Genomic DNA, 25419 nt, shown 5'->3' with positions numbered 1-25419 from the left:
TTCAGCTTTTTATTTACCTTCTGAATTAGTATATCTCAAGTATCTCATAGCTCTTCTTGAATAAATATATAATGAAAAGCAAATTTGAAATTTTTGTTTACTCCTGGCCTTTCCTACATTCTTAGTATCTGTTCTTTGACTTTAGATGTATGTAAGTCACCACATTGTAGACTATTAACAGTCTACAATGGGCCAAGCAATGTGTTTGTCACTGGGAATACAGACAGCTCTGTTTAACTAAGGAGACATGATTGTAAACAAATAATCATACAGAGAAGTGCAAAAGGAGGAAGTATATACCATATATTATGCAAGTTTAGATAGGATTGCTGTGCTTCAGGAGTAAATAAGGTGTAAGACACAATGGCAGGAAGGCTATAGGGTCTCACCTAATGTGAGAAGGAACACTGATTATTGGCAGGAGAAACAACATGCCCATAGATGGTCTCCTTGGCACTCCTTTCATTTAGTTCTGCAACTGTACCAAAAAGATAGTAGAACCACACTGCTTTGGTGTTCTACTGTAACATTTCTAAATTGCAAATGTCATCATTTCTTTCTCTTATTTCAGTCTTTACTCAACTCTTCAATAAAGTTCAAAGATTTTAATCTGGTATAAAAGGCCCTTCATAGTCTGACTAATCAGTTTCATTTGATAACTTCCAGCATCTATTTGTGAGTGTATGTCAAGTCTTGGGTTTTTACAAGGGCTGTGTTCTCTCATCCCAGAAATACCTCCTTCTTTCTCCTACAGCTAATTCTTACTTGATTTTAAAAAGAAAACTCAATCACTGTATACTCAGAGAAGCTTTTATGAGGTTGACTGGGAACCCCCATAATACCTTGTTTATACTTTTTTAAAAAACATTTATCAGATTACGCCATCAGTGTGTGGCATGTTGATTTGCCTCTTGCCTCTAAGCCTACTTGCCAGTAACATCTCTTATCCCTGTCTCACTTGTAGACACACCGGATATAGGGACTAGGGAAAAAATAATCAGCACTCTAGGATAATTTAAGTGGTTCTCTAAGGCCTTCAGAAGGTTAACATTCTCCATATTAATTAGCTATTAACTTTTTGAAATCATAGAATTTAAGTATTCAAAAAGACTTTACGGCTATGTAATGGGGTGTTTTTAAAAATATTTTTGACCATGACCCATGTAAGAAATGTTCTACATCACAATGGGGTGTGATACACAATCATATATTTAAAATAACAGCTCCACAATATAATACACTTACTATATATGATATAGTAAAACAATATATCAGATATTATTTATTTTTTAATACAACAAAGAAAAAAATCAAAGTGAACTTACTACCAAAATACTCAAATTATGAATCAATAAACCAAAAATAGCTTCATGCTTATCCACAAAAAATATTTCAAGTCCCATTAATAGTGATAGCACTCTACCCATCTATTTTAGTGTAAACTCTCCCTATAGTTTATGGATAAAAGTGAGGTCTTGAGAGGTAAGTGACTTTTCCAGACAAATAAGCACAAAGCTGGATCTAGAACACATCTAAAGTTCATGCTAGTATTCTTTCCACCACATCAATGACAAAGAACTTCTGCTAAGAAGCCATCATATATTTAGCTTATTCACTCTTTGAGAGACTAGATCCCTTGCACAAAATACCTTTACAAATGAATTAAATGAACCACTGCCTAACCTTCTTATCTTACTTCTATGGCACAATTTGTATTTTTAGAATTCTGTCTAAAATATCTGTGTTGAAAATAATACTGATCTGGGATCCCAATTAGAAAGATACTTTAAATCCCCAGAACAATAAGCTCTGGATCAAAGCTGATGAGGCTTCAATACAGAAGTTTCATGTCTGCAACAATACTTTCAGATTGGAAAAGTGAGTGAGTAGAACAAGGCCAAAAATTGGGAAGAAGAGAACCAGGCTGATAGAAAAGCTATACCACAGACTTCTGGAAAAAAAAAAAAAAAAAGAATGAGAGAACTTCAAGCCCTTTGCTAATTTTTTAAAACTGAAATTGTTAACATATATTTATAGGAAGCTTGTTAAATATCAAAGTAAGTTTTTTCTCCTGTACATTTTGTCTTATCCTAACTTTATCTTGGTAAATAAGAAATACACTTTTTCATATTTAATAAGAAATACAGAGGATATGCTACATCATGCTGTTGTGAAAGGGTCCACTGGGATAAGCTAAATGAATGAAATGGACAGTCTTCCTCAGGCTCGTGCTATTATTTAACAGTAAATTAGGGAGGGCAAGAACACTCATTGTTTCAGTATTAATGCCTACAGGCTTAAAGTACTATATTTAATTGAAGACAAAAATCAAATGATTGCACAATTATAATTATCACAAAATCATGATTAAGTTTGAAACATTAGTCAGTGCAGAACATTTAGGAAATTGGTGTCTGTAGAGAGATTAAGAACCTCTGAGAAGCAAGGTTAGACTAAATAGGAATTTGAACTAAATCACTCTCATCAAATATCAGTTATTCATTTCTGAGTCTGTAAAAAACAATAGCCTGAAGTTACCTAAACATAAATATAAATACAATTTATTTACCTTAAATTCATTAATTAATTATTTTGGAGTTCAATTATTTCAAATGTCATATAGAGTCTGGATTTTGTTAATTCAATAATTTTTAATTTCATCATTTCATTCATATGATAGATGCAATAATCCTATTGCTATGATACTTTATATTATTTAGAGTTAAAGAAATAAAAACTCTAATAGACTCTCATCTTACATTTATATTTCAACTTTTTCCAGAATATACTTCAATGAGCAAAGTAAGACAAAAATTTATACCAAGCTATTGATCATTCTAAAGAAACTAAATAAACCATATTAAATATTTTAATTTTGAAGCATAGATTTTTCTAAATGTTTATGTGTAATATAATATATTACTGCACGTTATTTCTATTTCTACCATTTAGAAAGAAAAGACCACCTTTGTTTAAAAAAATTCTTAACGTTTAAAGACAACAACAAAAGAAAACTTTAACACAAAATACAATAACACACATGAGAAATTCTTATTTTTAAAGCAGTCTCCACCTGCCAACATCTGTCCTGCCTGTCTCAGGAATCATAAACCTCTATCACCACTGGTAACTTTGACCAAGAAAAGCTGAGTACTTACCCGTACATCATGGACCCAGAACTGGGGCACCTTCTATTCAGGCACCATCTGATCTTTATCAGCCAGGTCAGAGCTGGGAGGCTGGAAAATAATGAGAGTCATTGGCAACAAGAAAAGAAACAAGTCTGACTGGTTTAATGACCGAGGTCTGCAGCCTGGAAATAGCCTGATAAGAATATGATCAACTTTGTGCCTGCTGGTTCCGCAGGTGGAGGAATTGTCAATACCTTTGTAGAGAAGCTCCAAGCAGAGAGGGCAGACCACATGCAACTGGTGATGATTCAGAGGGCCACACTTTTCCGATTGGGAAGGTATGATCAGCATTGAGGTGTGGCCTCAATTTGTTTTAAAAAAAATAAACCAGCAAAACATTAGAGTACATTGGGTGCTCTGTACTTCATTAAAATGATTATATCTTCTCCCCTTTGAGGGAATCATCAGGTGTGGCGATGTGGAACAGACCTGGGCTCTGTGCCAAGATGCTTGTCTTTGCTTCGGTGGTATGATAATGGGCTTGCTGTTTAGCTCATTGGGATTTATTTTCCTCATAAGTAAAGTGTTGGGACTGCATTACCTTTTCTAATACTGTCCATTTGAGCTCTAAAGATAACAGATTTTATTGATATAATTTATTTACCACCAAAAAGATCCAAAAAAATTTTAAAAAAACTTTTTCTCCTTTCTTATCATTAGGAATAGTTTAGTCTATTTTAGTGCATGTGAATTCCTCAATATTTATAAATAGTCACTTTAGATAATTCATCCACAGAGCTTTTAATCTGAATACATGAACTTGTAATGAAGATAAGTAAAGTTGCAGGAAGAATATTACAATTTTAAGAGCTGTTTTTAAAGGATCAGAGCCAGGAGATATTAAAGGGGAAAAAAAAGATTTAAACATGCATCTTTGTTATTCATACAGAATACATTTATCTAAGATGCTACAAATAACAATATGAATCTTATCTTAACACTATCATTATAATATTCCACTAAGACATTAATATAAAATACATTTCCCATGACATTTTACAAATAGAAGAACTGAGGTAGATTGTCAGTTTGTATAGTTATAAACAATGTGACAAAGAGACATGTGACAATATAATTTTGAGAAGGAATAAAGAATTCTGAATAAATAGTTCACAGGAACTTATCAAGTCACTTTAACTATATTGAAAATTATAGCTTAACTTAGGAATAATAACTTTCATTCTCTGGGGATGTGATTTTTTCCAAAAGGAAAAATTTTTTAAATCTAACAAAACTGGTATAGAAAAATTTTCTTAATTTTAGTATCTGCTATAACATTATTATTTTGATTTTCTATATGGTAATACTGTGCTAACTTGAAATTAACATTGTACAAATATGCTTTTAAATGATTTTAATGTTTACATTAAAATATTTCTCACTAATGAATTAATATTTTAATAATTGATATTTGTTTAAATTCATAAAAATATTCTCAGCTCTTTATATTTATAAATAATAATACAGTAGAAAATAAACTCTTTGGCTTAAGTGGAGGAAATTTTGCCTTACAAAAAGCATGTCCAAGTAAGTTAAGAACCAGCTTTGAGGGTTCTGGAATGAAACATGCAGTATGTACATATTTCTTATTTTAAGAAAATCAGCATTTTCATATTGAATTATAGGACTTGGGGGTGAGAATTAAGAGATAGAGTAATATTTAAACAGTCAGAGATCACAATAGAAGCTATCTTATTTTTAAAAGCTCAAAAATAGACATTTAATTGTCTTTCTCAGGAACCTTTCCTGCTACACCATTCTCTCAAATTATCATCTGTTTGATTTTAAAAGTTCTGTTTCTTTGATTATTTTTATTTTTTCCCTTCTGCTTTTAGTGAATATGTAAAAGAATCCCTTTATTCTCTGAGGTAATGACTTTCTCATGGTGGATGGCGGTACACCAGTATGCTGTGTCTATCAACTAACCATGTGAACTTGGGAACATTCTTAACCTTTCTATATCCCAGTCCCCACCCCCTCCCACCCCAGAAAATAGGATAATACTTGTACATAGTTTAAACAAGATAATAAGTATAAGCGACTGAACAAAGTGTCTGGCCCATAATAAAGCCCAGAAGTATTAAGTATTGTACTTTCTCTCAAATCCATTTTTTTCCCTAGGATTAGCACTGTATTGCTAATTGTTTTCAATAGAGTTCAAAAGGGGTGTTTTCCAAACTCTTTTGTCTGTATGGTTCTCATTTTAGCAACATAATTCTCTAGTTCTTTGCTTTAATTGTATTAAATAAAGACATTTATGTATTAGGTTCTAATTAATGTAGCATATGAAGATTTTTCAATGAATGTTCATTCTAAGGCTGAATAACTCTATCAGCTAATTCGGAAGGCTGGCAGGCATTAGTAACATGCACTATAAAAGTGAATTACTACATATGAATTTGATCTCATTGCTTTCTCAGCACCTTAGCGCACGTTGCTTCATGTGGGCAGGCACCACACTTGTTTCTATTACTGTGCTGTTGATTGATTTATTATCAGTCAAAAGACAACGAGTGTATGAGGCAAAGCATCAACAGGAAAAATTAACAATAGGATATTACACCAAGACATCAAGGAGAAAGTTAAGATACTCCCAAATTGATCATGTTTCTTCAGTGTCCAAAATAAAAAAATAAAAAAATAGATTAGATTTAGAATAGATTCTATAAAAGATTTGTGTACATTTCTCTGTAATTTCAGATTTTAAAATAAATTAATTAAATTTATGAACTTAATAAATAAAGTCATTGCAAATAAATAATTTAACCTCATACTTACTAATAGCCTAGGGTTTGAGGGCTGACCTTAAGTTTTACCTTGCACTTACTAAGGCAATCAATGTATTACTTTACCATTGAAGAAAGAGCATAAAGGGGATTTAGTGGAGGATCACACCTTGCCAAGTGCAAGCACTACCAAAGAGTGATAACATGGAAGAAAGAGACCACCTCAAGGGAGATAACAAGTCCTGTGGGTTAGAATAAATGCATCACTGGCTGAAGGAAAAGGAGACCAAATTCAGTAGCCTTTCTCTAATACAGCATAAGAATTAGTAGACATTATTTATCCAGACAACTTAGGACAAAAACTGGGAACACTCACTCTAAGATCAACTCATCTCCATGGATCATTTCCATGTACTCGTTAAATTATGGAACTGAGAAGATCAAAACATAATATATGTTTATTTTTTTAATCTCAAAGAGTAGATCTTAGAGTTGTTCACACCAATGTTCAAGTCAGTAATTTTTTTTCTCAGATCCTAATTGTTTTGTTTGAAAAACTTTTAGGCAAAATACATATTTTAGAAATAGGATAAATTATTGTATTTCAATACAAATAGTTTAATTACTTCATTATAACCAGCTTCAAAGTTGTATACATAGTCTATTATCATTCAGATATAAATTACCACAATACTGTGCTTGCTGATAAATATTCTGTTGGTAGCTAAAACAATTGATCAGTTTTAAGTAGTGCAGTGAGACTTCAAAAACTACCTTACAGAGCATTCTTTAGGTGGTCTCCTCATGGTTTTGGAGGTTTCTGTTTTCCAGCTATGTAATAGTATAATGAAGTAATCATTAGGTGTTTCTCATTTGAAACAAAGCAGGCTGAGATGTTCTTTATCAAATGATACTGGATCTGAGTAAAACAGACTAGCCCACTTTACATTCTTACATATTAGCTGTACCTCAGTGGCTTACACTGAAAGAAAAAATGTGTCAAACTAATCAACATACCATAAGCTCCACAGGCAGAATTTAATCCAAAAAGACTTGTGACACAAACAATAAATAAGCATTTTTTTCCTTAATTTTTAAGTTGAAGGAAGTCCTTTAAGACCTCAAGTAGAAGGTTCCTATACTAGGTCTTCTGAATTTTGTTTTTCAAAAAAAAAATCTCTCTTTCAAGAATTAGTCTATTCTCATGACTTTATAGAACTCTCCTCTATTCAGTCAACACCTAAATCTGTATCTCCACTTTATTCCCTTGCTGAAATTGTAGTCTTATAGATGCCTACTAAGTTTTGTTTCATTATCTTACATGACCACATGCAATCATATATTTAAAAAATACTTATTAACAATCTGCTATGTGCTAGGCACTGTGCCTATCATGTTGGTAAGGCTAAGACAAAATAATTAACACTATCTTGCTCTCAGAGAGTTTTACAGTCTAGTCAGTCATCTCAAACTCAACAAATCTTTGTGCCTCCAAACTTCTTTGTCTTTTTCAGTGACACAACACAATGCCTCAATAGTCTACACTAAAAATTTGAAATGTATCCTTGACTCAATTCCATTCTCTGTATCCAGCTAATGATTTTGAAAATTATTCTTTCAAATTGTTTCTTTGGCCTGTATATTCCTTTCTCTTCCTAGCCTAGCTTACTTAGACTGTTACAACAGCTTTCCAACTGAACTCCATGACTCTTAGTCTTTTCACCTTTCAGTTCACCTTCATGCTCATTAAAGACTAATTGTCTATAAATATGGCTTTCATCATGTGACTATTAAAAAAAATCTTTTAATGGCTCCCTATTTTCCATCTCATGAAGAATTTACTCAATGAAATTCAAAATCCTCTAAGAATCAAATTCATCCCAACTTTATTTCTGTAATATATCACATCATGACTTTGTAGTTTCTCTTCTATCATCACACCCTCCTTCCCACTGGGGTGTTCACCCTATTCTTGTCTCTGACTTAAAGATGAACACCTTGTAAAAGCCCAGCCCAATTACTACCTCCTTAATCAAATCTCTAACAGTTTAAGATAGTTTAAGATGCAGTTCCTGGGTGCTGACTACTTTGATTCTGAATTTTGTTCTACCACTAACTTTGTGACCTTGATTAAGGCACTTATTCTCTCTTGTGCCTCAATTTCTTCACCTATAAAAGAGAAATGAAAATAGCCTCTAACTTTCATGTTATTTTATTTTTATTGTAGTATAATTGAATTATAATACTAGTTTCAGATTACAGCAGAATGATTCAATATTTTATAGGTTATATTCTATTTAAAGTTATTATAAAGTATTGGCTATATATTTCCTGTGCTGTACGATATATTCTTGTAGCTTATTGTAGCTTATTTATTTTATACATAGTAATTTGTACCTCTTAATCCCCTACCCCTATTTTGCCCCTCTCTGCCTTTCTTCACCATTTGTTATTTGTTCTTTTTGATGATAGCCATTCTGACAGGTGTGAGATGATATCTCATTAAGGTTTTTTATATATATATAAATATAGACACACACACTTTTTTATTGTAGTATTATATATATATATATATATATAGACACACACACCCTTTTTTATTGCAGTATAGTCAGTTTATAATGTGTCAATTTCTGGTGTACAGCATAATGCTTCAGTCATACATGAACATAACATTTATTCATTTTCATTTTCTTTTTCACCATAAGTTACTACAAGATATTGAATATAGTTAGCTGTGCTATTCATTGAGGTTTTGATTTGCATCTCCCTGAGGATTTGCAATGCTCAGCATATTTTCATGTGCCTGTGGCCATATGTATGTCTTCTTTGGAAAAATGTCTGCTGAGATCTGCTACTGAGATCTTCTGCTCATTTTTTAATTGGGTTGTTTGTTTTTTTGATACTGAGTTATATAAGCTGTTGATATATTTTGGATATTAACCCCTAAAGACCAAAACCTGGATCTTTTGCTTCTGTGATATCTTCTGGTCTTTGGTATAGGCCCATAGTAGGTGGTCAGTTAACACTCACTGACTGATTTGTCTCATTCCATTCCAAACTACAATTCGTTTTTACCTTCTACATTACTCCTGGGAGTTGGAACTGCGATCATTTTTCTCTTTTTACTTCGAAGGTGAAAGTAAAAAATACTGTGTGCATGAAAAATGTTAGCTTTCCAGAACTCTAATAACTCCCTGTCTTCCTTAACTGGAATATTCTAATAAGTTATACTTAAGAGAAAATCCAGATAGCCATTTCCTCTAAACACTTTCTTGGCTGATTTAGGTTTTGCAGTGAATACATCTTATTCATAAGTGGCTTATAATTTTTATTGATAACTTGGTAAGACTCTGACTCTGGTATATAATAACTTGGAACTTCCATTGCTGTTTGAGCAGTGGTACAGCAAGGTTGGAATCAGGGTTGTAGAAGCTGTCTATTCTGCATACAGGAAATGAGGGGGGGTGCATTGTCTAATAATGAATTTTAAAACAATAGAAAACTGATTAAAGTTGGTGTGGTTATTATTGTCACCATGCACCACAAAATCTAAGCAACATCATTGATAAAAATATTCCTCCCTACTGGAGGGTTGACTACTCCCACTAATGCCTCCACCCTACTGTACCTCTTACATCATGTTCTAAAGTTATCTTTGTAGACATTAAATTTTTTCCTGGTCAATAATGAGGATTCTGATACATTTTAGTGCAGCTTCCCCCTTGCCAAATTTTTAATATGTTCTATAGTAAAAATACATTTTATATGACAGCAAAGTACCCACACACATACATATGTTTCACTAAACAGTCATCTTTACTACTAACAGGTAATGGCACTGATTTTGAAAAATATCTCTCCAATTTGATCCTTAGCTATCCAAATTAGAACTACCAAGGAACTGTTCTAGAATGAATTCAGTAGCTCCCCTGGGGTCCTGTGAACTAGATATAATATAAAATTGGAGCTAAACTAGACTTGTGACATTGATGGGTGAAAATAAAATTTAAGGAGCTGATTTACCTTTTTTGGCCTCTACACTATTAGTCACAGAGAACAGGGATAATGGTACATCAAAGCCAGTATCCAGGCTGAGGGGTGGGTATCACCTAAAGACTCCTCACTTTTTCTCCTTGAAGATTCTATTCCCAAGTCTGGCCCTGATCTGAGTAACATTTCTCAATTTCTGCCCAACTCTTACTCCTCATCTAATAATATACCCTAATTTTTCTCATTCAGCTCTGGCCAATTTCTTATTTCATTCCAAATTCACAGAATACTGAAGCTTATTAACCTCCACATCTTTCTAAACCATGTGTTTTGCTTCATTCCTTTCTAGTGAGTGTACTACTCCCTTAGTTATCTCTCTCACTATGCATTATTCAGGTACTTCTTACTGGAAGAGCTTCTTTATGCCTATAATTTATGAATGCAATCAGTCATGATGCAATATTGACTGGCCAGGATTTCCTCATGAAATCTATAATTAGATGCCTCATTAACTGCAAGATTAGAAGTTTATGCTTAATGACATATCTCAAAGATTACAAATTATTCTTTCTTATTTACCCTGGTTTAGGATAGAGACCAGTTGTAAATGAGGATTTAATCATTATTATACATTTCCAGAAGTGTGTTATAAATAACTAAAATTTTATCAAATATACTGATAAAGATTTAAAAGAGGATGATTTATTCTTAGTTCTACATGAATTCAGTTATTTTGTAGCAAGTGAGAAGATGACCTTAAACCTATTTCAATAGAAATTACAGGAACTGATTACAGATTAACATGCATACTACTTTATGAGCTAGTATTAACATAGGTTATTATTTCCTATGAGTCAGGATTTTTCTTATTGTTAAAATGAAGGATTTAAATATTATTTGACAGTTTTCTATATGTTCATGATATAATATGGCAGGAAATTGTAAAAGGACATTTAACTATTGAAAGGCTAGTAGGTAAGAATACCATTTCTATGTAGAAAAATCTAAGCTAAGGCTGTGGAAAATTGCTAAATTAATAAAAGATTTCAAAGTGACTTGATTCAAAACATAAATATACCAAAATTAATAAATCCATCTATCAGTATTAGTCACCTGTAAATAATAATAAAATTATTTCTTTTACAAAAGCAAAGATTCTGCAATATAACTAGTAATAGGCTTAAGAAATGTGCAAGATCCTTGTAGAGAAAGCTATATACATTTTAAAGAAAAATTACTGCAAAGATATGCACAAAAATATTACAAAAGAGATACATTTATATCAGACTAAGATGATTTTAATATGTGAAAACTGGCAACATACAGCTATTGAATAAATGTAACAATTTTTTAAATTGTTAATTCATTTTAGGTTTGTGGATGGGGAAGGGAAGGAGTAGAGAAGAGAAAAAAATGGGCAGAAAACAATAAAAAAAAGAAAGAAAATGAGAGAAGGAAAATAGGAAATTCTGAAGATTACAATGCTCAAATGTTCCTTTAGGTATAAACTTCAGAATGTCCTCAGATCACAGCTCTTCAAATGCTTTTTATCTATAGCTCTTAGAGGCTCCAGTTTAGCAATGTTACCCAAATAAGCACAGTGAAAAAAAAAATTTTTTTTTTAAACAGATAGGGTAGCAGCAACTAGGACAGTACTACCTGGAAAATTAAGCTGAAGTTCCAAATTGAATTTTCAACTTTGAATCTTCCACACCTCTTACTTAATACCTTGAAACAGTAATAATAAAATTGAGTCCTCCTAGTGGACTGAAGGAATGGGTGAAAGTTTCAAAGGTCACCAGTTTAGGTCTATGAAATTGTTGCAACATTGTAATTCAATATTTTGTACTCAAGATCAAAGATTTCACATATCAGAAAGTGTAGATCTGGATAGAATAAATAGCAATATAGTGAAAAGAGTATTCAACTAGGAAACCAGATTTTAGTTCCAGAATTAGTCACATTATAACCTTGTTTGCTATCTAACCATCTCGGGGCCTGTTTCCATCTCTGCCAAAAAAAGTTTGAACTATATCATCTTTGATGTCTCTTTATATTCCAAAACAATTATGCTTCCATGATTTCAATCATGTGACCTATGACAAACCTAAGAGGATTTGTAGCAGGGTCACACACAGTTCGGATCATCAAAATACATGTGTATTTTAGAGATCCTCAGTGTGATTGTGGAAATGATTGTGTTACATGCCTGGGACCAGGAGATAAGCATTAAAACAAACAAACAAACAAAAAATACTACCTAGAGCACTAGCATTATACTTTTTAAAGCTTCTGACCTGCACAGTCATCAGATGCATAATCACTATGTTAAATGTGTGATGTACTGAGTCACTAAACTAGTAAAATACCAGATAACATTTTTTACGGGTTTATATATTTTTTAAATCTAGCTTCAAGGCTAGTAAATTAACACCCTATCATTACATGGTTCTGTTATGGCTGACTTCTCCCTTGCAAGGAATTAAACCAAAGGTACTCAAGACATTTTGTTCTCATGACCCCTAAATACCCTTTAAAATGACTGAGAATGCTAAACAGATACTGTTTATCTGGGCGGTCTATCAGTATTTGCTGTATTAAAATTAAAACTAAGAAAATTAAAATATTTATTTATTAATATAAAATAAAAATAACCAGCTATTTAAAATAAAATTTTAATTTTTTAAATTATATTTTAAAAATTGTGACTCTCATGTCTATCTGCTTTGAACTTGCTGCATTGCAATGGATTGTTTTGATTGAAGTGTTTTAGGAAAATTCTGTCTCACACAGAGATATAGTTGGAAAGAAGAAGGAGTATTTTGATAGCCTTTTCAAATAATTGTGGATATTCTTTGATTCTTCACCAAATCTGGAAAAGTGGTAGTTTCTTAGAGGTTAGTTGTTGCAATGTAGAATCTGAAGCCATATGGATGAAATTGTTGTACTTTGTGATGTTAAAATCCATCTATCTCTGTCACCTGACAAGTGGATCTTTTCATGTGTATGATTTTGTAATATCATGCGTTGGCTATTTATAAAGTATTGATTCACTTAGTTCACCTAGTCATGCAGATCTCCCAAATGCTGACATATTCCATTATACAATATCAACACCAACTTCATTATAAAAAGTATTAAGTATTGTGAAACTCAGTTTTTAGGGGATTATGTAAGTTTTCCAAAATTCTAATTTTCACTTGAGAGTTTGAATTTTATCACAAACACATTATTATTTTCCTTGAAGTAACAGGCTTACTTTACTAATTTTAATAAATTGTCTGCAAAAGAACTAAGTCTAAATAACCATGATTTTGTATGTCACTTGCTCTTTCAAGTAAAAATGGTGCCATGTGTTAGATAGCAGCTATTTCAGCTTTCAACTCAAATGTCCAAGAACTTTCCTCAAGACCACCATTGTCCTTTAGTATGCAGCATGTGTTTATGTATGCTTTTCATTTTGTTACCTAGCATATTAAGGAACATCTATACCCAATGGTCAAGATATAATAAAATTAATTTTTATTGTTTTATCAAGAACATTCTTAAGTGAAACTGGAAATTTTTTTTTCCAGAGTGCTTAAAAGCAAAAATTATAATGTCTCCTGGTACAGTTTGGTGCCAGTGCCTTGATTAGCACTAAGGTGTTAATAGTTTTAATCATTATTGCTTTTACTTTATCAGTACGAATGTCAACACAGAGAAACCACAGTGATACTTAATTTTGAAGTCAATAGTCCATTAGAATCTCAGGGATACCCAAGAATCCTTGGTATGCACTTTAAGAAACACTGAATTAACCTTTTCAAACCAAACAGATGTCATTATAAACCTCCAAAGATATTTTTTAATTGACTAGAAGTACACTTCTAAGCAATACATTGAAAATGCCTCAACATTCAAGTTTCAAGTAGAGAAAATAAAATTTGAACAGGACAGATTTAAGATGTAAACACAGAAGTAAATTTAAGAAAGATCATGCATAGGAAACTATAACAGAGCATAAGGAGGAAAACATAGATTTTAAAGTATGCATTAATCCCACTAAATATTGTCTTCCATACCTTGTAGTTTATGATCTTGAAGTGATCACTGGCATCTGCTTCTTTGGCTAGCAGCTATTGAAAATGATTTGAGAATGAAACTCTGGAATCTTTCTTCTGAAATCCAAAATACATGACAGACAGTGCAGAGTTAACCTCCTTTTCCCAGGACCTGGCTTTTAAATCTGACTCAGGCATGGGCCACGGTTTCAAAAGAGTTCTTGACAGTCTGAAGCTAATCACGTGCCATCTTTCTTTAGCCAATCATAAGGTGATGCTAAAAACAACAGTTGGTCAATTGAGGTATTTTCTAACACACCTATAATCATCACTATCATTATCCCTGACTCTCTTCCAGAGAGCTCTGAGGACAGCATATATCCCATCAGGTCCTACAGCTTCCAACATGTAGAAAGAAAATATTGTGCCTACTCTATACAAGGATAATGCAGTTTGACCAAAGCCTTATAGTAAGTCAGAACTAAAAATACTGATGAAAGAGCTTGGACGTGGGACCCTTATTTCAAGAAATACCTGTTTTTAATCATGTGTATCACTTTATGCTGCTGGAGAAAATGAATGGAAAATATACCCTACAGTAATAATTTTTAGATAGTTTTTAGTAATATTTTTAGTAATAATTTTATGTCCTTTGCTAGTACATAAAGTGGCTTTGTGATTATTAAGTATCTACTGATAAAACATTACAGCATGGAACTAATATTTATTCAGTTCCTACTTTTGCAGGACATGCTTTTAGGCACTCAAGAATTGAAGGATTGAGCAGACATTTATCATTACATAAATTAAATTATTCATAGTATCTTTAGTACTTGATTAAAACATCTAATTCAAAAGGTTATTGAGTAAATACCTCCAAGTAATTAATTTGTAGCTACATTTGGCTTTACACTGTTGCTAATTAACAAAGGAGATATGTTCAAACTACTGTGTACTACGCTAATAGTGCAGCTACTAGTGCAATTCGGTAGTAGTAGATTGTATCTAATACTTGAAACATGAGTCAACCAAGAGTTACATGACTCCTTAAAAATGCTCATTAGAGGACAACAACTCAGAAACTGTTTGCTGAATCCTCTGCCTCTTCCCAGCTACTAAATTTTGCACGTTCTCAGGGCTCAGCCCTCAGATATCTTCGCTATCTCACTTACTTTCTGACTCAGCTACTTCATTTCAGATACACTGTATGTTCATAATTCTCAAACTTACACTTCCAATCCTTACCTCTTCTCTGAACACCAGACTTACATATCTAAATCTCTACTCAGCATACTCACTTGTATTTCACGTAAGCATTTTATGCTTAACATGTTCAAAATTTAACAGTTAATCTCCCTAACCCTCATAGCTGCTTCTTCTAAGTCTTCCTAATCTCAGTAAATTGCACCATTCTCCACCCAGTTGGTCATGACAAAAACCTTGAAGTCACCCTAGACTCCACTTTACATCCAATCCATTAGAAAATCCTACAGTCTCTACCATGAAAATATATATTCACATCTAACCACTTGTCACCATCTTCACTAATACCACCTAATCAATGATCAGATAATCAGTCATCTGAAATACTGCATTATCTCCTAACTTCATCACTGGTTCCATAACTGACCCCATTCTGTATACAACAATCAGAGTGGTATTATGGAAATATTAGTCAGATTATGTTGCTGCATAAAAACCTCAAATGCCTTTTCAGCACAGTCAGAATTAAATTCAAAGTCTTATCTTGGCATACAGATCATATGCAATCTTGCCCTTCTCTGATATTTCCAACTGCACCTTCACTCAGTTCCAGCCATGTTGTCCTCAATGTTTGTAATTTCTATTCTCTCCCCTTTGAAACTCTTGCTGCAAATACTTTCAAGTTTTGCTCTTTCATTTCTTTCACATTTCTGCTCAGAAGGGCCTTCTCTGACCATGTTGTCTAAAATAGTGACCCCATCACCTTCTATCTTCAACCTCTACTTCTTTTTCTTAGCATTTATAGCTTGTTATCTATGTTTCCCTCTATGTATGTATTATACATATGTGTACATACATATATATTAAATTATCAATTTATTAGTAGAATGAAAATGTGGATTATTGCCTTTCTAGTGCTAACAACAGTCCTTAGCATATACTTGTGAATATTGTTGATGTAATGAGTTAATCAATTATTCATTCATAAAGATCTTGTACATAAACACTGCATATAATATCTAATTTTTGAGACAGTTTCACTAGCTCTATTAGTGACCAATGTTTAAGCAATTCTTTAATAATAAAGCAGTGGAATTTACTGCTGGAACTATACTACATAATATTTGTAAATTTATATTTTTATATATATATGTGTGTATATATACATCTATATATATATATGTATATATAAAACTCTAGTATACAATTAAACAAAGGCCAACCAAGTGACAACAAATAATGGCTGTTTATTCAAAGCTTGCTATATAGCAAGGGAGTTAGCCACTATCATTTGTATTTGGCAGGAACTCAAAGGTAGGCAGAAAGGGGGAAAGCTTTATAGTTAAAAAAAAAAAAAAGTCTTCAGGTATACCCTGATTGGAGGCTGTTAGCATGGGAAAGCTGTAGGAGGGCTAGCTAGAAGCAAAGCATAATATTTGGTTGGATAGGGCATGCATATATTTAGGTTTCTCTGATTAGTCCTAAGTTGAAAGCGGAGGGAAATATTAAGAAAGTTATCAGTTAATAATCAAATTATTAATCAAGTCCTAGTCATTTGGGGCTGATTACTTGTTGTTTGGACTCTCGGACTGGTTGTTATAGATAGTGCGTTGGCTTTCTGGGATAGTTCCTGAAGGCAATGGGTCAGAGTTACACCTTCATATATGATCTAGCCATTGCCTGTTTGTATATTGAACCTCTGACTAGGTAACTTTTAATGAGCTAAATATAATTCATTATATATTATAAAAATATTTTATAATAGTAATTTAAAAAACTAGCCTTATTAAGTAATTTTTGTGTCTTTAAAACATCCCTAAAGAATACCTCCATCTATTGCTACTGATAAATACCTAGAACAAACAGGCTCATTTAACAATGATAAAGTTCTCTGTCCAAGGATTTCTTATTTACAAATGGCAAGATTATTATCTTTATGCTCTTATGAAACACCTATAAAAGCACAGAAAAAGATGAAAAACATACTCCATAGGAGTCTTAAAAGAAAATAATGGAATGAGACAACATTGGAATAAATAATAACCAAGAATTTCTAAGAACTGAAGATATGAATCTGCAGTTTGGAGGACCTAAAGAGTTTAAAATAGGATAAAGAGTTTTTAAAAGTCCTCATCTGTCAAATATTTCAATACCAATAAGTAGGGGGAAAATTAACAAATCAAACATATAAAAATACAGCTTACCCTTTCTAAACAGAGGTTGTAAAAAGAGAATAGAGCAATATCTTCAAGAATATAAGAAAATTAGGTAGAAACTAGAACTCCATTTTCTATATATATGATTATTTAAGGAGGAGAGAGAAATGAAGACATTATCAAGCATTTACTACCTCTGTCCAGTTCACTCTCTCTAATTATTTGAGTCCAACACTTCTTGGATCCCACTAGGGTCCCACTAATCCATTGATTCTGTTCCCTTTTCATGGTTTCTCACCCATATCAAGTCCACATTTCCTCTGTCACCCAGTTTAGATTACATGGTCCTTCTTTATAAGCACTCTCCTGCATACATTCTCTACTCTCTTCTCTCTTTAAATTCATGATGCTATCTTCACATGGCCCCAGAGTGCTGTTTAATAATCATACTATATGCCTCTATTTAATTCCTATTCACTCTTCTCAGAATTATTTCAGACCTGTTCTTTCCAAATACCTCCTCCTCATTCTCACTCAGCTGTTGGTCTTATTACTTATTTTACTGAAGAAATAGAAGTGAATCAGAAGTGAATTTTCCACACTTATCTAGTAACTTGCCTTCATCTGAATCCACACATTCTACCCTCTTCCCCCTTTTGTGGATGTGTGATCAGTTGTTCATAATATTCAAAAAAGCAAAAGCTAACATGGAGAAATAGCCTGTGAAAAAAGGTGACCTATAGTCTTCAAAAATGTCAAGATCATGAAAGTCAAAGAAAAACTAGAGAACTCTTCTAGATTGAATGAGTCTAAATAACTAAATGCAGCATGTGATTCTGGGTACCTTGGCTATAATGAATGTGGTTAGGATAATTGAGACTTGAATGGGATATTTGGATTGAGAGGTAGTAATGTATTGATGTTAGTTTCCTGATGTTGGTGGTTTTACTGTACCAGAACAATGCCCTGGTTTGTAGGAAATACACGTTACAGTACGTACATTGGGGTGATTGGACATGATGACTGCATGTTACAAATGGTACAGAGAAAAGAAAGTTCTTTTAATATTCTTGCAACTTCTAATTTTGAACATATTTTTTAAAAGAAAAGAGAAAATAAAATCCTAATGAAGGTGACACCAGAGAGAAAACCACAGTCCTCATATAATTTTCCGTAACAGAAAGGAAAGACAGATAATCATCTGAAGTTCAGGGAAAGGAATCCACTTGGCTGGGTTTGTTGAAATTGTGTCTATTCAAATTAACTTTAAATAGCAGTTGGCACAATTTTGTGTCTATTAGAACATAATAAATATTCTTGGATAATTCTGGCTATGCTAATACTTACAGATAAATATCTATTTCATAATTTAGTTAATAACTATATTAGATTTCTAGAACTTATAGCTGCAAGTTTGAAAATCTTATTTCAATTTTCCTTACATCCTGTTAAATCATTTATCTTCTTTATTTCTTCTGTAGTTTAGATTCTATAACCTATAAAACAGATACTAAAATAATAATTAGTCTAAATCAGGTATAATTGTGCTTTTTCTAAGTATATAAAAAACCTTATTTACAAAATAATATTTGTTTTGTAAAATGGCTATCTCAAGACTTTTGGGTTTATAAAGAAAATTTATGATCAAGTGATATTGTTATAATTATTTTAATGTTTATGAAAAATTAAAATAAAAATCAAAAATGGTTCAAAATAGTTACTAATCCTCTTCATTCATATTTTAGATGCTTGCTTTCTTAGATCTGAAATTATTTCTTTCTGTTTGTTTTTTCTGTGTTCATGATCAAAAGATGTGGACTAATTTCCCATTGAGAAATGATGCTTATACAATATTGAGTTCTATGTGTATCTACTCATTATTGTCCTTGATTTTGTTCTATCTAGTAGATGGTGCTAGTATTAACTTAGAGATATGTCATAAATATAATTGAATAGAGATGGCAGGTGCAAGGAGAGACTGTGGCTTGAGATTCAACTCTAGGTATTTTCCTCCATTCTTCATTTATCTATTTTAGAAGACGTACTGAGATCAACAGTTACTCCCTACATATAGATATGCAAAGAAATATGGTTAATTTTCTTTTCTGTCAAAGATGGCGTCTTTGCCCTGATGCTCCTTTGCCCTGGGTGGTGTGCAATAGCAGTTGAATACCTATGTCTTTTCATTTAAATTCTTTCATCATTTCACTCCCTAACTGAAATTGATTAGTTTCCTGAAATCAAAGTTCAACTTCTTATTAGGCTGGTTTAAAGGGTGCTCTTCAGGTAAATGTCCATTTTTATTATAATTTTTTCTTGGTTTCTTACTCCTTCCCTGCTCCTCTCCAAGATAGTATGTTAGGTATGAGTAAATAGTGTTTGTGACCTAAGGCAGCTGAGCAGTGAGGACCTGAGTCATGGGGCATTCTCTTGACCCCTGATTTTTTCTGGTTTGGTCCGTGGACAGATCAAATCTGAGGTGTTACTTGTCTTATGAAGCAAGTGACACCCTGATGGCACCTACCACTGTAGTCTGGTCCTGGCCATTTGCTCTAGGTCTCTGACTCCCTTCTTTCTGTAGCCAGCTTAAGTGCAGGTCTCTGTCAGTCCCAGGGCCCTCTCATCACCTCCTCCTTTCATCACTGGAGTCCATGGGATCAGCCTTTCTCCTTGTATCCATAGAATGGGCCATGGGAAATAAGCCTCAGATTTATCTATACAGCTACCTTGCTCTGTCGACTGTGTAACATCCCTCCCAGATCAAGCTCAGCAAGGCCACATACAAGGCTTCTCCTAGAACCTCATAGCTTCCCCTCGCTGCCACAGTCCTGGCATTCTTGGGCTCACCCATTCCTATTTTTATTGCTTCTCCACTCATCCTATAGTTCTGCCTCAAGACAGAACGGGAGAACATGTACATCTAACTTCTTTTCCCCATCTCTGTCTCTTTTGGCCCACGATTTACCCAGTCAGAAGAATGGAGTGTTCACTTCGTCCTTTTCTCCAATACAGATTCAATTTGCTAAATAACCTCCTTCCCTGAGGCAGTAAATCTTAAAGTTTGATTTTTAAAAAGGAAGGAATATCCTGTCTACAATATGGAAGGAATTTAATGATCTTGTCCAGGCCTGGCTCTAAAAAGGTAATTGGAGCTAAAAGAATTTGGAATCTATTTTCCTTTCTTGATGAGGCTTTGGTTTCAAAATTCCTGTTTTCTCTCAACTAAAAACAAATCCTACTTTGGATTGTAAAAACTTCATTTTTCTCTTTCAAAATTTCCCCTGTAAAATTCTAACCCCAGGGCAAATGGATGTCCTTGGCATGATAAGGGGTTGTTCAGGCACACACATACACACACACACACACACAAAATGCAAAAGAGAAAAGCTCTTTAACATAATTTTAAAAATATTATTACATATACTTTACCATCTTTGACTTCCCACAATACTGCACTTTTTATAGTATACTGAATTGAATCTTCTGGAGAGTAACGCTATCTCCTATTTTTCCTAAAGTATAAAAAGTATGATTTTTCTAGTCACTTGTTTTATTCTCCCTTTTTTGCTGCCCCCACCCTATCTGGAACCTCAGCTTGATGTTCTTTGACTTCCTTAAACCTATATTTCCATGTTCAAGTGTGATTTACCCTTTGACATATCACTGTACTTACAGGGAATTCCAATCAAGAAGTTTACTGGAAATAGAGTGTTCTGGTATAAAGATCGTTCATTCTCATACTCTTCAGAATTTTTTCTTAAATCATGAACTCTCATTTGTTTTTTTACCACTTTAGATTTAGATTTTTTTATTTATGTAATTTATAAAATTAAAAGTCTGCATTCAAAAATCACACACATGGAATATCTTTAAATGATTATAGTATGAAACAGTTACCACACTATGAATGTGATTAATTAATACCTTAGTTAAGCTACAAGGAAGATCAATATGAGAAAACAAAGTAAGGCTAACATATATACCTTTGGGTTTTTCCCTGACTAGGATCTTAAGTAACACTGAAAGATTCTTCAGTGTATCTTTTTAGCAGTTCTTTTGTGATGGAATTATATATAACTTATAGCCTTATTGGAATATTTAGAGGACACGTCATTATTTCATTAATTTTCTCATAGAACAATTTTATTGCACACATTCAAAATATGAGAAGAGTTGAAATTTAAACATGCAATGATACTTCCACTTGTATAAGAAAATATTATATTAACAACTTTCAACCTTAAATCTCCAATTAGGAGATCATAATAACCAAGATAAAAGCTATTTACTGAGTTTCTATCATGTGTCAAGGGCTTTATTATCCAATCTCTAATCCATACAAGAGCACTTGGAGGTAAGTATTACTATCCTCTTTTAAAAGATTAAGAAATCAGTGCTCAGAGAGGTTAATAAACAAACTCAAAGTCACAAAGATGGTAAAGCCAAGTGGTAGAGCCAAGATTTTAACTTACAAAGATTTGTTTTCTCCATTATACTAAGTCAGTTATTAACCTGGGGAGAGATGTTGATAGATGTTGTTGGCCTCCTCTGTACAAAAGTTTTCTACATGAGTCCTCTCCAAAATTTAAGCAAGGGCTGTGAAGAGGTGGGGTCAGTGACTGCTGACCTCACCCTTGCCTCTATTTTCACAGGTATAAGAACTGTCAAATCCTAGCTAGTGAATAGGGGGCCTCACAGGCTCTGTCTGGCTGACTTCCTGATGAAAATGTTTGACTCATTCTTGGCCTGGCCAGCTTTTTCTGAAAGGCAATTTTCTAAAGTTCGTATGACGCTCTTATCTATAAAGAGGAAATGTCATAGAAAGGTAAGGTTGCGAAGAAGACAGTGTAGAAACTCAAATGGCAAAGATCTAATGGACAATTTAAAATGAAATACAATCAAGATAAGTAGTTTGGACAGCAGGGATAAGTTGCAAGTCACAATCTTGAATACCCAAGTAGGCTGAGCCCCCAACTGAAAAGAAACCAATAAATAATAAGAAGCAAGCAGCAAAGGAATGGAGGACTCAATTTAAGGCTAATTTAGCTCTGGAGAAAAAATCTCTGTCAGTATAACGACTGATACCAGAGCATTTGCCCAAGGACTATCTGTGGTTCAACAAAGCATAGGAAAGACCATGACTCATATTGAAAAGACACCTCACAGATCTAAGGGGACAAGAAAAACAGGTTATGTTACTCTGATTCACACTATTTTACTTTACTTCCTTAGTGTGGTGTTTAGTTCTGTTTTGTTTTTTTTTTTTTCACTCCTTTTAAACAAATGTTACAGACCACAAGAAAGAAGATGGTGGGTCATTATGATGAAGAGATGAGATGACGAGGTGGTGGGGAGGGAGGGAAATGTTCCCGAGTATATGGTTTTGTATGTGTTTGTGTATATGATAGAACAAGAACCTAGGACTGGAGGCAGAGGAAAAATTACATGTTTGAATCTTGAAGCATTTTGTTTTATTTTTGTTGAGGGATATTGAACTACCAACCTTGATCAAAAGATTTGAAAAAAAAATTCATCCCATTGATTATATATAGATCTGCTTAGGAAAAAAGTGGGGGAAATTAGCATTAATCTATCAATGGGGTCTAAGAAGTTAAGCTCCCAGATAAAATGCAGGATGCCTGGTTAAATTTGAATTTCATATAAATAATAAATAATTTTTTTTACTGTAAGTATACTCTATGCAATATTTGACATCTTCCCACATTTCACAGCTGTACTGCCCAGATTTGAAACCCAGCTGAGCTATTTATTTGCAAGGACAAGCTATATTTGAAATACATTTATACAAAAAAACTAAATTTTCACTTACTTAAATTCAAATTTAAAAGTTTCCTATCTTTTTATTTACTAAATCTGGTAACTAACTCTATCCCAAAGTGAATGATTCATCTGTGAATATATATCTCTGGATATGTATTGTTATGAGTGTGTGTGTGTGTGTGTGTGTGGAGAAAGAGATGAAATTGAGATGACTTCAAATGGAGCAGAGGCAATACACTGGGTAACAGTGACTGTATATGGTTGTTGTCAAGCAGCAGTGCCCACACCTGTAGGCTCAAGTCCCACAGCACAGTGGGCAGCATAGATGACAAGCAGTTAGCCTCATTGTCTGGAGTATGTGTGCATGCCTGAGCAGGTCACCAGAATGGGACCTTGGTCTGGATTGGTAGTGGCAGTTGTGGCAGCAGCAATACAGGTAGCAGTAGCAATGGCAGTGACCATGGCCCAGGAAAGGTCTCCACATGGATGCCGGGCTGAAACCAGCTCATCCAACTGTTCCAGAGCTGTCCCTGCAAAGTCTGCACAAATATTAACTCTCCAGCCTGAGATTTGTCAGAAAGACTGCAAGCATTCCATCAAAAAACTTTGCCAGTAAATTATATGTATACATAGTGTATAACACATATATGTATACAGACATATTTATTATGTAATATACACATGTAGACATATTTCCTCCCTCTTTCAGCTGAGAAGGTTTAGAAGCAAGGAAACCAAATAGTCAGAAGCACACTTAGCTCCCAGATCTTGGTTTCTAATACCATTCTCCCATAAAAGAAACCAGAGATCCATGCAGAAATGGCTGATTTTAGGACTAGAGCAGGAAATACACAAGATGCACCCACAATATCTTATAGTTCTGTAAAGAAAGTACTAAAAAGCAAACAAAGAAAATGATGGTGGTATGCCAACTAGTTCGGACACAGAGGGCAACTGAAAGAGCTCCAAAGGTCAAATTTGGAACAATTTGAGAAACAAAGTATTGGATTATAATTTAAAGTATAAAATAAATATCCATGAGCATATACCGATATAAGTAAATGCTTAAAAAAAAAAAGTGACAGAAAAGAGCCAAGTCTCTCATGCAGAAGAATTCCAAATAATTTATGTAGATACTCCATTCTCAAGAAAGTGGGATATAATTCTCCATTTCTTAAAGGCAGGCTGCAAATAGTAATTTCCTTCCAAAGAGTATGGTATGGGAAGGGGAGGAAGAAGAGTAACTTTACAGTAGAGAAGTGTCATAAACACTGCCTCAGCCAGGTGACCAAGATCAACATTACCAGTAATAAACCATGTTGATGGCACATAATAGTGTAATGAAAATGGCACTTTACCTCTAGGGTCTTCCTCCCCAAAACCTGTGACAGCAGTCTAATCATCAGAAAAACATTAGACAAACCTTAATTGAAGGACATTCTCCAAAATACCTGTCCAGTATTCCTCAAAATTATCAAGGTCATCAAAATAAGATAAGTTTGAGAAACTGTCACAGACAAAATGATCCTAAGGAGACATGAGAACTAAATATAATACAGTAGCTGGAATGGTGTCCTAGAACAGAAAAAGGACATTAGGGGAAAAAACTGAAGAAATGTAAGTAAGGACTTCATTTAATAATAGTGTACTAATATTGGTTCATTAATTATAACAAATAAGCCATATTAATGTAAGATGTTAACAACAGAGAACAGTACGGGTGTATAGACACTGCACTTTTCTGTAAACCTAAAACTGTCTAAAATTAAAAGTTTATTTAAAAACTTTTAACCAAAACATTTGCCTTTTAAAAAAGGAAAAAGGAATTGTGATCTCGCCAAGAGCCACTGACATTAATTTTAATTACACCAATTGAAAACTAGATTAGTAAAAGTATAAATTTTGATAACCTAACAAATGAGTTTCCATAAATGTACACCAAATGTTTTATAATAAACCAAGGTATTATATTATAAATTGTTACTGTTTATTGTGAGAGAAATAGTTGTATTTTTGCAGTTTATTGGTTTATAATCTTACTCATGTACCATCGATATCCCTATTATGTTTTACAAGTAGTTAAATATTTTTAGAGGACAAAGCTTAATAGGGACCTCAAATTTTCACATTTCACTAGGCCCCACAAATTATGTAGCATCACTTATTTCTACATCATAGGGCTTTTAGGAAGTTAAATGAGATCATTTATGTTAAGCACTTAGCTTACCACCTGCTACGTAGGAAATGCTCAGTTAACAGTAAGTATTGTTACTGAGGAGTTATTGTCAATGCCCAGATTTTGATGCCCACGAAAAATCATTCTTCA

General features: G+C 33.3%; 1 protein-coding gene and 1 long non-coding RNA gene across 6 annotated transcripts in view; one reads left to right on the top strand and one right to left on the bottom strand.

The window, feature by feature from the left end:
- The window catches only part of LOC102509889 (transmembrane protease serine 11F), a 66603-nt gene extending 52139 nt beyond the window's left edge, over positions 1–14464 (bottom strand). For 4 of the 5 annotated variants that reach the window (XM_032459070.1, XM_006194029.3, XM_032459065.1 and 1 more), the window contains exons 1-2: positions 13975–14464; positions 3159–3239 (exon numbers count right to left, since the gene is read on the bottom strand). Coding sequence is in view for 4 of the 5 variants with exons in the window: in XM_006194029.3 (XP_006194091.1) it covers positions 3159–3169 (11 nt within the window). In the remaining variant the exon portion in view is untranslated. Of the gene's footprint in view, positions 1–3158; positions 3240–3385; positions 3475–13974 lie in introns of those variants that run through there. The other variant, XM_032459049.1, reaches the window with a different exon arrangement.
- A 5123-nt stretch (positions 14465–19587) lies between these two features.
- Positions 19588–22982, top strand: LOC116667154. The gene is made up of 3 exons (XR_004323936.1): positions 19588–19598; positions 21037–21039; positions 22883–22982. It is a non-coding gene; the product is annotated as an uncharacterized LOC116667154 (long non-coding RNA).
- The last annotated feature ends 2437 nt before the right edge of the window (positions 22983–25419 follow it).

Source organism: Camelus ferus, chromosome 2, assembly GCF_009834535.1.
Source record: "Camelus ferus isolate YT-003-E chromosome 2, BCGSAC_Cfer_1.0, whole genome shotgun sequence".
NCBI lineage: Eukaryota > Metazoa > Chordata > Mammalia > Artiodactyla > Camelidae > Camelus > Camelus ferus.
The sequence above is the reverse complement of the archived record's forward strand: the minus strand, read 5'-3'. Positions and strand labels throughout refer to the sequence as shown.